The sequence below is a fragment of the Bufo gargarizans genome, chromosome 9 (assembly GCF_014858855.1).
Source record: "Bufo gargarizans isolate SCDJY-AF-19 chromosome 9, ASM1485885v1, whole genome shotgun sequence".
Lineage (NCBI taxonomy): Eukaryota > Metazoa > Chordata > Amphibia > Anura > Bufonidae > Bufo > Bufo gargarizans.
This window is the reverse complement of record NC_058088.1, coordinates 159,236,331-159,250,341: the sequence shown is the minus strand read 5'-3', so window position 1 is coordinate 159,250,341 and position 14,011 is coordinate 159,236,331. Positions and strand designations below refer to the sequence as shown.

At 50.1% G+C, this 14,011-nt stretch overlaps 1 protein-coding gene across 2 annotated transcripts in view; it reads left to right on the top strand.

Annotated features, from left to right (window-relative positions):
- MRRF (mitochondrial ribosome recycling factor) overlaps positions 1 to 14,011 on the top strand; it is a 35,716-nt gene that overhangs the window by 1,251 nt on the left and 20,454 nt on the right. For both annotated transcript variants that reach the window (XM_044305432.1, XM_044305430.1), the window contains exon 2: positions 9,020 to 9,192. In XM_044305432.1, the coding sequence (XP_044161367.1) occupies positions 9,039 to 9,192 (154 nt within the window). In that variant the 5' untranslated portion in view covers positions 9,020 to 9,038. The remainder of the gene's footprint in view (positions 1 to 9,019; positions 9,193 to 14,011) is intronic.

The following is a 14,011-nucleotide window of genomic DNA, read 5'->3' as shown; positions in this document are numbered from 1 at the left end:
GGTCACCTTCACTAGTAGGGTACCACAGGGGTCAGTATTGGAGGGGTCACCTTCACTAGTGGGGTACCACAGGGGTCAGTATTGGAGAGGTCACCGTCACTAGTGGGGTACCACAGGGGTCAGTATTGGAGAGGTCACTAGTGGGGTACCACAGGGGTCAGTATTGGAGAGGTCACTGTCACTAGTAGGGTACCACAGGGGTCAGTATTGGTGAGGTCACCATCACTAGTGGGGTACCACAGGGGTCAGTATTGGAGAGGTCACTAGTAGGGTACCTCAGGGGTCAGTATTGGAGAGGTCACCGTCACTAGTGGGGTACCACAGGGGTCAGTATTGGAGAGGTCACTAGTGGGGTACCACAGGGGTCAGTATTGGAGAGGTACCGTCACTAGTGGGGCACCACAGGGGTCAGTATTGGAGAGGTACCGTCACTAGTGGGGTACCACAGGGGACACTATTGGAGGGGTCACTGTCACTAGTGGGGTACCACAGGGGTCAGTATTGGAGGGGTCACCGTCACTAGTGGGGTACCACAGGGGTCAGTATTGGAGGGGTCACCGTCACTAGTGGGGTACCACAGGGGTCAGTATTGGAGGGGTCACCGTCACTAGTGGGGTACCACAGGGGTCAGTATTGGAGAGGTCACCATCACTTGTGGGGTACCACAGGGGTCAGTATTGGAGAGGTCACTAGTGGGGTACCACAGGGGTCAGTATTGGAGAGGTCACTAGTGGGGTACCACAGGGGTCAGTATTGGAGAGGTACCGTCACTAGTGGGGCACCACAGGGGTCAGTATTGGAGAGGTACCGTCACTAGTGGGGTACCACAGGGGACACTATTGGAGGGGTCACTGTCACTAGTGGGGTACCACAGGGGTCAGTATTGGAGAGGTCACCATCACTAGTGGGGTACCACAGGGGTCAGTATTGGAGAGGTCACTAGTAGGGTACCTCAGGGGTCAGTATTGGAGAGGTCACTAGTGGGGTACCTCAGGGGTCAGTATTGGAGAGGTCACCGTCACTAGTGGGGTACCACAGGGGTCAGTATTGGAGGGGTCACCGTCACTAGTGGGGTACCACAGGGGTCAGTATTGGAGAGGTCACTAGTGGGGTACCACAGGGGTCAGTATTGGAGAGGTCACCGTCACTAGTGGGGTACCACAGGGGACACTATTGGAGAGGTCACCGTCACTAGTGGGGCACCACAGGGGTCAGTATTGGAGAGGTACCGTCACTAGTGGGGTACCACAGGGGTCAGTATTGGAGAGGTCACTAGTGGGGTACCACAGGGGTCAGTATTGGAGAGGTCACTAGTAGGGTACCTCAGGGGTCAGTATTGGAGAGGTCACTAGTGGGGTACCTCAGGGGTCAGTATTGGAGAGGTCACCGTCACTAGTAGGGTACCACAGGGGTCAGTATTGGAGGGGTCACCGTCACTAGTGGGGTACCTCAGGGGTCAGTATCGGAGGGGTCACCGTCACTAGTGGGGTACCACAGGGGTCAGTATTGGAGGGGTCACCGTCACTAGTAGGGTACCACAGGGGTCAGTATCGGAGGGGTCACTGTCACTAGTGGGGTACCTCAGGGGTCAGTATCGGAGGGGTCACCGTCACTAGTGGGGTACCACAGGGGTCAGTATTGGAGGGGTCACCGTCACTAGTGGGGTACCACAGGGGTCAGTATTGGAGGGGTCACCGTCACTAGTGGGGTACCACAGGGGTCAGTATTGGAGAGGTCACCATCACTTGTGGGGTACCACAGGGGTCAGTATTGGAGAGGTCACTAGTGGGGTACCACAGGGGTCAGTATTGGAGAGGTCACTAGTGGGGTACCACAGGGGTCAGTATTGGAGAGGTACCGTCACTAGTGGGGCACCACAGGGGTCAGTATTGGAGAGGTACCGTCACTAGTGGGGCACCACAGGGGTCAGTATTGGAGAGGTACCGTCACTAGTGGGGTACCACAGGGGACACTATTGGAGGGGTCACTGTCGCTAGTGGGGTACCACAGGGGTCAGTATTGGAGGGGTCACCGTCACTAGTGGGGTACCACAGGGGTCAGTATTGGAGGGGTCACCGTCACTAGTGGGGTACCACAGGGGTCAGTATTGGAGAGGTCACCATCACTAGTGGGGTACCACAGGGGTCAGTATTGGAGAGGTCACTAGTAGGGTACCACAGGGGTCAGTATTGGAGAGGTCACCATCACTAGTGGGGTACCACAGGGGTCAGTATTGGAAAGGGTCACTAGTGGGGTACCACAGGGGTCAGTATTGGAGAGGTCACCATCACTAGTGGGGTACCACAGGGGTCAGTATTGGAAAGGGTCACTAGTGGGGTACCACAGGGGTCAGTATTGGAGAGGTCACCGTCACTAGTAGGGTACCACAGGGGTCAGTATTGGAGGGGTCACCGTCACTAGTGGGGTACCACAGGGGTCAGTATTGGAGGGGTCACCGTCACTAGTGGGGTACCACAGGGGTCAGTATTGGAGGGGTCACTGTCACTAGTGGGGTACCACAGGGGTCAGTATTGGAGGGGTCACCTTCACTAGTGGGGTACCACAGGGGTCAGTATTGGAGGGGTCACCTTCACTAGTGGGGTACCACAGGTGTCAGTATTGGAGAGGTCACCGTCACTAGTGGGGTACCACATGGGACAGTATTTGAGGAGTCAATTAGTGGGGTACCACAGGGGTCAGTATTGGAGGGGTCACCGTCACTAGTGGGGTACCACAGGGGTCAGTATTGGAGGGGTCACCGTCACTAGTGGGGTACCACAGGGGTCAGTATTGGAGAGGTCACCGTCACTAGTGGGGTACCTCAGGAGTCAGTATTGGAGAGGTCACCGTCACTAGTGGGGTACCACAGGGGTCAGTATTGGAGAGGTCACCGTCACTAGTGGGGTACCACAGGGGTCAGTATTGGAGAGGTCACCGTCACTAGTGGGGTACCTCAGGAGTCAGTATTGGAGAGGTCTCCATCACTAGTGGGGTACCTCAGGGGTCAGTATTGGAGAGGTCACCGTCACTAGTGGGGTACCTCAGGAGTCAGTATTGGAGAGGTACCTTCACTAGTGGGGTACCACAGGGGTCAGTATTGGAGAGGTCACCGTCACTAGTGGGGTACCTCAGGGGTCAGTATTGGAGAGGTCACCGTCACTAGTGGGGTACCACAGGGGTCAGTATTGGAGGGGTCACCTTCACTAGTGGGGTACCACAGGGGTCAGTATTGGAGAGGTCACTAGTGGGGTACCTCAGGGGTCAGTATTGGAGAGGTCACTGTCACTAATAGGGTACCACAGGGGTCAGTATTGGAGGGGTCACCTTCACTAGTAGGGTACCACAGGGGTCAGTATTGGAGGGGTCACCTTCACTAGTGGGGTACCACAGGGGTCAGTATTGGAGAGGTCACTAGTGGGGTACCACAGTGGTCAGTATTGGAGAGGTCACTGTCACTAGTAGGGTACCACAGGGGTCAGTATTGGTGAGGTCACCATCACTAGTGGGGTACCACAGGGGTCAGTATTGGAGAGGTCACTAGTAGGGTACCTCAGGGGTCAGTATTGGAGAGGTCACCGTCACTAGTGGGGTACCACAGGGGTCAGTATTGGAGAGGTCACTAGTGGGGTACCTCAGGGGTCAGTATTGGAGAGGTCACCTTCACTAGTGGGGTACCACAGGGGTCAGTATTGGAGAGGTACCGTCACTAGTGGGGCACCACAGGGGTCAGTATTGGAGAGGTACCGTCACTAGTGGGGTACCACAGGGGACACTATTGGAGGGGTCACTGTCACTAGTGGGGTACCACAGGGGTCAGTATTGGAGGGGTCACCGTCACTAGTGGGGTACCACAGGGGTCAGTATTGGAGGGGTCACCGTCACTAGTGGGGTACCACAGGGGTCAGTATTGGAGGGGTCACCGTCACTAGTGGGGTACCACAGGGGTCAGTATTGGAGAGGTCACCATCACTTGTGGGGTACCACAGGGGTCAGTATTGGAGAGGTCACTAGTGGGGTACCACAGGGGTCAGTATTGGAGAGGTCACTAGTGGGGTACCACAGGGGTCAGTATTGGAGAGGTACCGTCACTAGTGGGGCACCACAGGGGTCAGTATTGGAGAGGTACCGTCACTAGTGGGGTACCACAGGGGACACTATTGGAGGGGTCACTGTCACTAGTGGGGTACCACAGGGGTCAGTATTGGAGAGGTCACCATCACTAGTGGGGTACCACAGGGGTCAGTATTGGAGAGGTCACTAGTAGGGTACCTCAGGGGTCAGTATTGGAGAGGTCACTAGTGGGGTACCTCAGGGGTCAGTATTGGAGAGGTCACCGTCACTAGTGGGGTACCACAGGGGTCAGTATTGGAGGGGTCACCGTCACTAGTGGGGTACCACAGGGGTCAGTATTGGAGAGGTCACTAGTGGGGTACCACAGGGGTCAGTATTGGAGAGGTCACCGTCACTAGTGGGGTACCACAGGGGACACTATTGTAGAGGTCACCGTCACTAGTGGGGCACCACAGGGGTCAGTATTGGAGAGGTACCGTCACTAGTGGGGTACCACAGGGGTCAGTATTGGAGAGGTCACTAGTGGGGTACCACAGGGGTCAGTATTGGAGAGGTCACCATCACTAGTGGGGTACCACAGGGGTCAGTATTGGAGAGGTCACTAGTAGGGTACCTCAGGGGTCAGTATTGGAGAGGTCACTAGTGGGGTACCTCAGGGGTCAGTATTGGAGAGGTCACCGTCACTAGTAGGGTACCACAGGGGTCAGTATTGGAGGGGTCACCGTCACTAGTGGGGTACCTCAGGGGTCAGTATCGGAGGGGTCACCGTCACTAGTGGGGTACCACAGGGGTCAGTATTGGAGGGGTCACCGTCACTAGTAGGGTACCACAGGGGTCAGTATCGGAGGGGTCACTGTCACTAGTGGGGTACCTCAGGGGTCAGTATCGGAGGGGTCACCGTCACTAGTGGGGTACCACAGGGGTCAGTATTGGAGGGGTCACCGTCACTAGTGGGGTACCACAGGGGTCAGTATTGGAGGGGTCACCGTCACTAGTGGGGTACCACAGGGGTCAGTATTGGAGAGGTCACCATCACTTGTGGGGTACCACAGGGGTCAGTATTGGAGAGGTCACTAGTGGGGTACCACAGGGGTCAGTATTGGAGAGGTCACTAGTGGGGTACCACAGGGGTCAGTATTGGAGAGGTACCGTCACTAGTGGGGCACCACAGGGGTCAGTATTGGAGAGGTACCGTCACTAGTGGGGTACCACAGGGGACACTATTGGAGGGGTCACTGTCGCTAGTGGGGTACCACAGGGGTCAGTATTGGAGGGGTCACCGTCACTAGTGGGGTACCACAGGGGTCAGTATTGGAGGGGTCACCGTCACTAGTGGGGTACCACAGGGGTCAGTATTGGAGAGGTCACCATCACTAGTGGGGTACCACAGGGGTCAGTATTGGAGAGGTCACTAGTAGGGTACCACAGGGGTCAGTATTGGAGAGGTCACCATCACTAGTGGGGTACCACAGGGGTCAGTATTGGAAAGGGTCACTAGTGGGGTACCACAGGGGTCAGTATTGGAGAGGTCACCATCACTAGTGGGGTACCACAGGGGTCAGTATTGGAAAGGGTCACTAGTGGGGTACCACAGGGGTCAGTATTGGAGAGGTCACCGTCACTAGTAGGGTACCACAGGGGTCAGTATTGGAGGGGTCACCGTCACTAGTGGGGTACCACAGGGGTCAGTATTGGAGGGGTCACCGTCACTAGTGGGGTACCACAGGGGTCAGTATTGGAGGGGTCACCGTCACTAGTGGGGTACCACAGGGGTCAGTATTGGAGGGGTCACCTTCACTAGTGGGGTACCACAGGTGTCAGTATTGGAGGGGTCACCTTCACTAGTGGGGTACCACAGGTGTCAGTATTGGAGAGGTCACCGTCACTAGTGGGGTACCACATGGGACAGTATTTGAGGAGTCAATTAGTGGGGTACCACAGGGGTCAGTATTGGAGGGGTCACCGTCACTAGTAGGGTACCACAGGGGTCAGTATTGGAGGGGTCACCGTCACTAGTGGGGTACCACAGGGGTCAGTATTGGAGAGGTCACCGTCACTAGTGGGGTACCTCAGGAGTCAGTATTGGAGAGGTCACCGTCACTAGTGGGGTACCACAGGGGTCAGTATTGGAGAGGTCACCGTCACTAGTGGGGTACCACAGGGGTCAGTATTGGAGAGGTCACCGTCACTAGTGGGGTACCTCAGGAGTCAGTATTGGAGAGGTCTCCATCACTAGTGGGGTACCTCAGGGGTCAGTATTGGAGAGGTCACCGTCACTAGTGGGGTACCTCAGGAGTCAGTATTGGAGAGGTACCTTCACTAGTGGGGTACCACAGGGGTCAGTATTGGAGAGGTCACCGTCACTAGTGGGGTACCACAGGGGTCAGTATTGGAGAGGTCTCCATCACTAGTGGGGTACCTCAGGGGTCAGTATTGGAGAGGTCACCGTCACTAGTGGGGTACCTCAGGAGTCAGTATTGGAGGGGTCACCTTCACTAGTGGGGTACCACAGGAGTCAGTATTGGAGAGGTCACCGTCACTAGTGGGGTACCACAGGGGACAGTATTTGAGGAGTCAATTAGTGGGGTACCTCAGGGGTCAGTATTGGAACAGTCACTATACGCTACAGAGGACAGTATATGTATATTTTGTGTGTATGTAAAGTGTCAAACAGCCCGGATCGGCACTCCTGCCGGTCCGGGCTGTTAGAGCAGGGGGACTCATGCAGCGCTTAGACTGGGCCGCCGTAAAAAAGCGTATGGGTGGTTAAATGGGTTTTCCAGGAGTACAATGTAAATGACCGGTCTTTGGGATAGGTCATCAAAATCTGATCACTGGAGGTCCAACTTCCTGCACCTCCTGCTGATCAGCTGTGCTGCAGTCTCTTCCTAGGTTCATTGGTCACATGTTCTGTGTAAAGTTCTGTTTCAAGTGAATGGGCTGCAGTATCTAGCACAGCCACTATACAATGTATGGCATGCTGTGAGGAGGCTGCAACTCTCACCAGATGATTGGTGGCAGTGCTGGATGTTGGACCCCCCCCCCACTGTTCAGATTTTACTTCCGGGAAACCCCTTTAAAGGGAATCTGTCACCACGATCTTGGACTGTTATGTGCAGTAACACGAGTAGTAGAGCAGATAAGGAGTCCAGATCACTATATATTTTTTATTTTCCTGCTGTCCCCAATAAAAGCATCTCTGAAATACTCAGTCAGGATTGCTGTGCTAACATAAAGGAGAGGACTCATGTGCACATGCACAGCAGTCCTGACAATGTATTTCAGTGCAGCTTTAAATGCTGACAGCGGGGGAATGGGGGACAGTAAGAAAATAAAAAATACCAATGTGGACTTCTTATTTGCTCTACTACTCGTGTAGTACTGCAGATAATGGTCTATAGGCCCGCATACACAGTGGGGTATTGTCGGGCCAATCGGCCAAAAATGGCAGGTTTGGTCGACAGTCTAATGTGTGTGGGGAGCTCCGAACTCTCCCCCGACAAATAATATTGTGGGAGATAAGGCGACCTGAATATTTTTGCCCGATCCTTTTGTTCTCTCTCGAGATAAGTCCCGTCTGAGATGTCCGACAGCACCTTCTTTCCCCATTCAGTACACGTTCAGCCACATTGAATGTGTATTGAGATCCAGGGAGGTGGTCGGGAGAGATGGCTGATTGTTCGGCTGACAGTTAGGCTTCTTTCACACGAGCAAGTATTCCGTGCGGGTGCAATGCGTGATGTGAACGCATTGCGCCCGCACTGAACCTGGACCCATTTATTACAATGGGGCTGTGTACATGAGCGTTGGTTTTCACGTATAACTTGTGCGTTGCGTGAAAATCACAGCATGTTTTATATTCAGCGTTTTTCACGCAACGCAGGCCCAATAGAAGTGGATGGGGTTGCATGAAAATTGCATAGCATCCGCAAGCAAGTGCGGATGAGATGCGCTTTTCACGGATGCTTGCTAAGAGATGTTGTTTGTAAACCTTCAGTTTATCATGTGCGTGAAAACACATCAATGCGCATTGCACCCGCGCGATAAAAACTGAACGCAATCGCATACAAAACTGAGTGAACTTGCTTGCGAAATTGTGTATTTTTCACTGAACGCATCCGGACCTAATCTGCTCATGCTCATCTGCAAGGGGCCTTATTGAATGCGTTTTGCCTCCATAAGGGGCTCCTCATAGACGTTGGTGGCATCTCACTAGGCTACACCTCAGTGTCGGGTTGTTTGGGTGCGACAATTGTGACCTGTAGGCCGACCATGGTCATTAGATGGCTGTCGGCAGAACAAGTATTTGGCCAACTGATCTCTCTTCCAAGCCCAGCACGGCTGAGCATGCTTGTGTCTGAAATGGAGAGGGGAGAACGCCGCTGTCAGACACCTGCATCCTTTCCATGAATCAGGGAGCTCCATACACATTAGATGATGGTCTGTCCCATCATTGGCCAACATCTGATCTGGCCAGCCTTTTAGAGTATATTCACACATTGCAGATATGGCTAAATCTGTTCCATACAACTGAATGGAGTTGTTCTGGTAACAAGCAGAAGGGTTCCTGCTAGCCTCGTTCAGATGAATGGGACAGTTGGCGAAATTTGTGAATTTACCCCATCTAATAGTCCTAGGAAAGCGATCAGCGCTGGCATTTTAATTAGTGACAGTCCATGGAGTCCACCATAGGAAGCCAGACATCAGCTTTTTTGGGGGAAGGTATTTAAAAAGCGGACATCCCCTTTAAAAAGAACAGGAAGATCTTTTGTGCCAGCAAGAGCAAGGAAGGTGGGGGTGGGGGGTTGGTGATCATAATTTACATACCACTGTAGTATGTTATGCCCTCCCCCAGTGGACATGGACAATCAATCACCTTTTCTGACTATAGTAACATTTGCGCTGTGTATATGACGCTGAGGTAAAGTTCCACTTTTCGTCTCTGCAGGCCAAGCTTTGATTTAGCCATGGCATTGAAGTGTGTAGGAAGGCTTCGTCCTGTACTGCAGCGGCTGAGGTGCACCGCCACATCGGGCATATTGAAGACCTCGCTGGTCGTCCCACAGCAGGATCATCACATCACACTTCTCAGCAGACATCTCGCTACAAAAAGCAGTAAAGGTATGAGACGGAGACATGTACCAGTGAGAGTCCCACACATGATAATTGACAGTTCTCCCCAAACTGAAAGTTGTCAATCATCCTGGGTGTGGGTGGGGTAATCAGGACTCTTCCCATCTCTCCAAAGAGTCCTGTCAGGATTTATTCAGCTTTTTACCCAGAAATTCCGCTCCAAATCATATAACCTACAAAAAAAAATAAGAAAATCGAGCCAACATATACCCATAAAGTATAATAAACTAGCAGGATGACCCGGCTTTGCACTGGTATATTTCCACTATTTCATATAATGTTTGTGTGTGTCGTTAAAAGATATCAACAATGACCTCCACAGCAGCCCGCCCCCTTAACACTGACCTCCATGGTGGACTGCCCCCTTAACCACTTTAACCCCGCTAGCTAAAACCCCCTTAATGACCAGGCCACTTTTTACACTTCGGCACTACACTACTTTCACCGTTTATTGCTCGGTCATGCAACTTACCACCCAAATGAATTTTACCTCCTTTTCTTCTCACTAATAGAGCTTTCATTTGGTGGTATTTCATTGCTGCTGACATTTTTACTTTTTTTGTTATTAATCGAAATTTAACGATTTTTTTGCAAAAAAAATGACATTTTTCACTTTCAGTTGTAAAATTTTGCAAAAAAAACGACATCCATATATAAATTTTTCACTAAATTTATTGTTCTACATGTCTTTGATAAAAAAATGTTTGGGTAAAAAAAAATGGTTTGGGTAAAAGTTATAGCATTTACAAACTATGGTACAAAAATGTGAATTTCCGCTTTTTGAAGCAGCTCTGACTTTCTGAGCACCTGTCATGTTTCCTGAGGTTCTACAATGCCCAGACAGTACAAACACCCCACAAATGACCCCATTTCGGAAAGTAGACACCCTAAGGTATTCACTGATGGGCATAGTGAGTTCATAGAACTTTTTTTTTTTGTCACAAGTTAGCGGAAAATGATGATTTTTTTTTCTTACAAAGTCTCATATTCCACTAACTTGTGACAAAAAATAAAAACTTCCATGAACTGACTATGCCCATCACAAAATACCTTGGAATGTCTTCTTTCCAAAATGGGGTCACTTGTGGGGTAGTAATACTGCCCTGGCATTCTAGGGGCCCAGATGTGTGAGAAGAAGTTTGCAATCAAAATCTGTAAAAAATGACCGGTGAAATCCGAAAGGTGCACTTTGGAATGTGTGCCCCTTTGCCCACCTAGGCTGCAAAAAAGTGTCACACATCTGGTATCGCTGTACTCAGGAGAAGTTGGGGAATGTGTTTTGGGGTGTCATTTTACATATACCCATGCTGGGTGAGATAAATATATTGGTCAAATGCCAACTTTGTATAAAAAAATTGGAAAAGTTGTCTTTTGCCAAGATATTTATCTCACCCAGCATGGGTATATGTAAAATGACACCCCAAAACACATTCCCCAACTTCTCCTGAGTACGGCGATACCACATGTGTGACACTTTTCTGCAGCCAAGGTGGGCAAAGGGGCACACATTCCAGAGAGCACCTTTCGGATTTCACCGGTCATTTTTTACACATTTTGATTGCAAACTACTTGCCACACCTTAGGGCCCCTAGAATGCCAGGGCAGTATAACTACCCCAAAAGTGACCCCATTTTGGAAAGAAGACACCCCAAGGTATTCCGTGAGGGGCATGGCGAGTTCCTAGAATTTTATTTTTTTGTCACAAGTTAGCGGAAAATGATGATTTTCTTTTTTTTTTCTTACAAAGTCTCAAATTCCATTAACTTGTGACAAAAAATAAAAACTTCCATGAACTCACTATGCCCCTCATTGAATACCTTGGGGTGTCTTCTTTCCAAAATGGGGTCACTTGTGGGGTAGTTATACTGCCCTGGCATTCTAGGGGCCCATATGTGTGAGAAGAAGTTTGCAATCAAAATCTGTAAAAAATTACCGGTGAAATCCAAAAGGTGCACTTTGGAATGTGTGCCCCTTTGCCCACCTAGGCTGCAAAAAAGTGTCACACATCTGGTATCGCCGTACTCAGGAGAAGTTGGGGAATGTGTTTTGGGGTGTCATTTTACATATACCCATGCTGGGTGAGAGAAATATCTTGGCAAAAGACAACTTTTCCCATTTTTTTTTATACAAAGTTGGCATTTGACCAAGATATGTATCTCACCCAGCATGGGTATATGTAAAATGACACCCCAAAACACATTCCTCAACTTCTCCTGAGTACGGCGATACCAGATGTGTGACACTTTTTTGTAGCCTAGATGCGCAAAGGTGCCCAAATTCCTTTTAGGAGGGCATTTTTAGACATTTGGATCCCAGACTTCTTCTCACGCTTTAGGGCCCCTAAAAAGCCAGGGCAGTATAAATACCCCACATGTGACCCCATTTTGGAAAGAAGACACCCCAAGGTATTCAATGAGGGGCCTGGCGAGTTCATAGAAATTTTTTTTTGGGCATAAGTTAGCGGAAATTAATTTTGTTTTGTTTTTTCTCACAAAGTCTCCCTTTCCGCTAACTTGGGACAAAAATGTAAATCTTTCATGGACTCAATATGCCCCTCAGCAAATACCTTGGGGTGTCTTCTTTCCAAAATGGGGTCATTTGTGGGGTGTTTGTACTGCCCAGGCATTTTAGGGGCCCTAAAGCGTGAGAAGTCTGGAATATAAATGTCTAAAATATTTTACGCATTTGGATTCCGTGAGGGGTATGGCGAGTTCATGTGAGATTTTATTTTTTGACACAAGTTAGTGGAATATGAGACTTTGTAAGAAAAAAATAAAATAAAAAATTTCCGCTAACTTGGGCCAAAAAAATATCTGAATGGAGCCTTACAGGGGGGGGGTGATCAATGACAGGGGGGTGATCACCCATATAGACTCCCTGATCACCCCCCTGTCATTGATCACCCCCCCTGTCATTGATCACCCCCCTGTCATTGATCACCCCCCTGTAAGGCTCCATTCAGACGTCCGTATGATTTTTACGGATCCACGGATACATGGATCGGATCCGCAAAACACATACGGACGTCTGAATGGAGCCTTACAGGGGGGTGATCAATGACAGGGGGGTGATCAATGACAGGGGGGTGATCAGGGAATCTATATGGGTGATCACCTCCCTGTCATTGATCACCCCCCTGTAAGGCTCCATTCAGACGTCCGTATGTGTTTTGCGGATCCGATCCATGGATGCGTGGATCCGTAAAAATCATACGGACGTCTGAATGGAGCCTTATAGGGGGGTGATCAATGACAGGGGGGTGATCAATGATGGGGGGGGGGGTGATCAGGGAGTGTATATGAAGTGATCAAAGGGTTCATAAGGGGTTAATAAGTGACAGGGGGGGGGGTGTAGTGTAGTGGTGTTTGGTGCTACTTTGCACAGCTACCTGTGTCCTCTGGTGGTCGATCCAAACAAAAGGGACCACCAGAGGACCAGGTAGCAGGTATATTAGACGCTGTTATCAAAACAGCGTCTAATATACCTGTTAGGGGTTAAAAAAATCACATCTCCAGCCTGCCAGCGAGCGATCGCCGCTGGCAGGCTGGAGATCCACTCGCTTACCTTCCGTTCCTGTGAGCGCACGCGCCTGTGTGCGCGCGTTCACAGGAAATCTCGCGTCTCGCGAGATGACGCGTATATGCGTCGCTGAGCGCAGGGGTGCCACCTCCGGACCGCAGATCTGCGTTAGGCGGTCCGGAGGTGGTTAACTGTGACCTCCACAGCAGCCCGCTCCCTTAACCGTGTCATCCACAGCGCCCTGCCCAGTTAAAGGTGACCTATAGCAGTGAAGAAAAATGGCTGGTTGTTATGGAAACCTGGTGTAAAACTGTGTGTATGTCGAGACTGAAGGACCTGCAAGCTTTTATTGGCTGATAAAAATCATGTGACCTTTGGTAGGGCAGTTGGGATATGAGTGAAAAACCTGTGGGCTTCTATTGGCTAATGCAGGTCATGTGATGGTGCCATATTTGCATTTTTGGGGAATATCTCAGGAACGGTACGTCCTAGAGAGCTGAGACCGGTCTAAAACCTTCCCGGACACCTGATGTACCTGTGTGCCAGTCATTATTGCAGCACATGTTTAAAAATTTAAATTACATGACTCAAGGATAGGTGACAGGAAAAACGCCGTCTCTCACCCACACAATGCCTGCTGGGAATTTACAAAAAAAAATTCCCATAATAACTCTGGGCCATAAATTACTAAACAAGCAAAGTGCACTTGTTGTAAATAGACCCCCGGATGAAAGCATGCCGAGACTTTGGGGTGGCGCCATCTCTGGCCACACATGGAAATGGGTGAGTCATGTTACTTGTGTTATATGCTTTTGATCACTGACTGGCTGTATGAACTTAGGTAATGTTTTGGATTAATTTACAAAGTGCACTTTGCTTGTTTAGTGTTTTATGGCCCAGTTATTATGTGTATTTTTTGAGTAAATTCCCACAGGTATTGTGTGGGTCAGAGACGGCGTTTTTCCTGTCACCTATCCTTGCATCATGTAATTTTCATTTTTAATCATGTGCTGCAATAAAAATTTATGGTGTAAAGTAGAACTAGCTTAGTTGCCCATAGCAACCAATCAGATTCTACCTTTTATTTTCCAAAAGAGCTGTTAGTAATGAAAGGTGGGATCTGATTGGTTGCTATGGGCAACTAAGTCAGTTCTACTTTACACCAGTTTGATAAATCTCCCCCTATATTTATTATAATTTATGGGTATATGTTGGCTCTAGGGCAGCAGATATCACCTGTCTGGTTCACCCTGAGTTCCTATGCAGCAATGGGTTGCCATTATCCTGG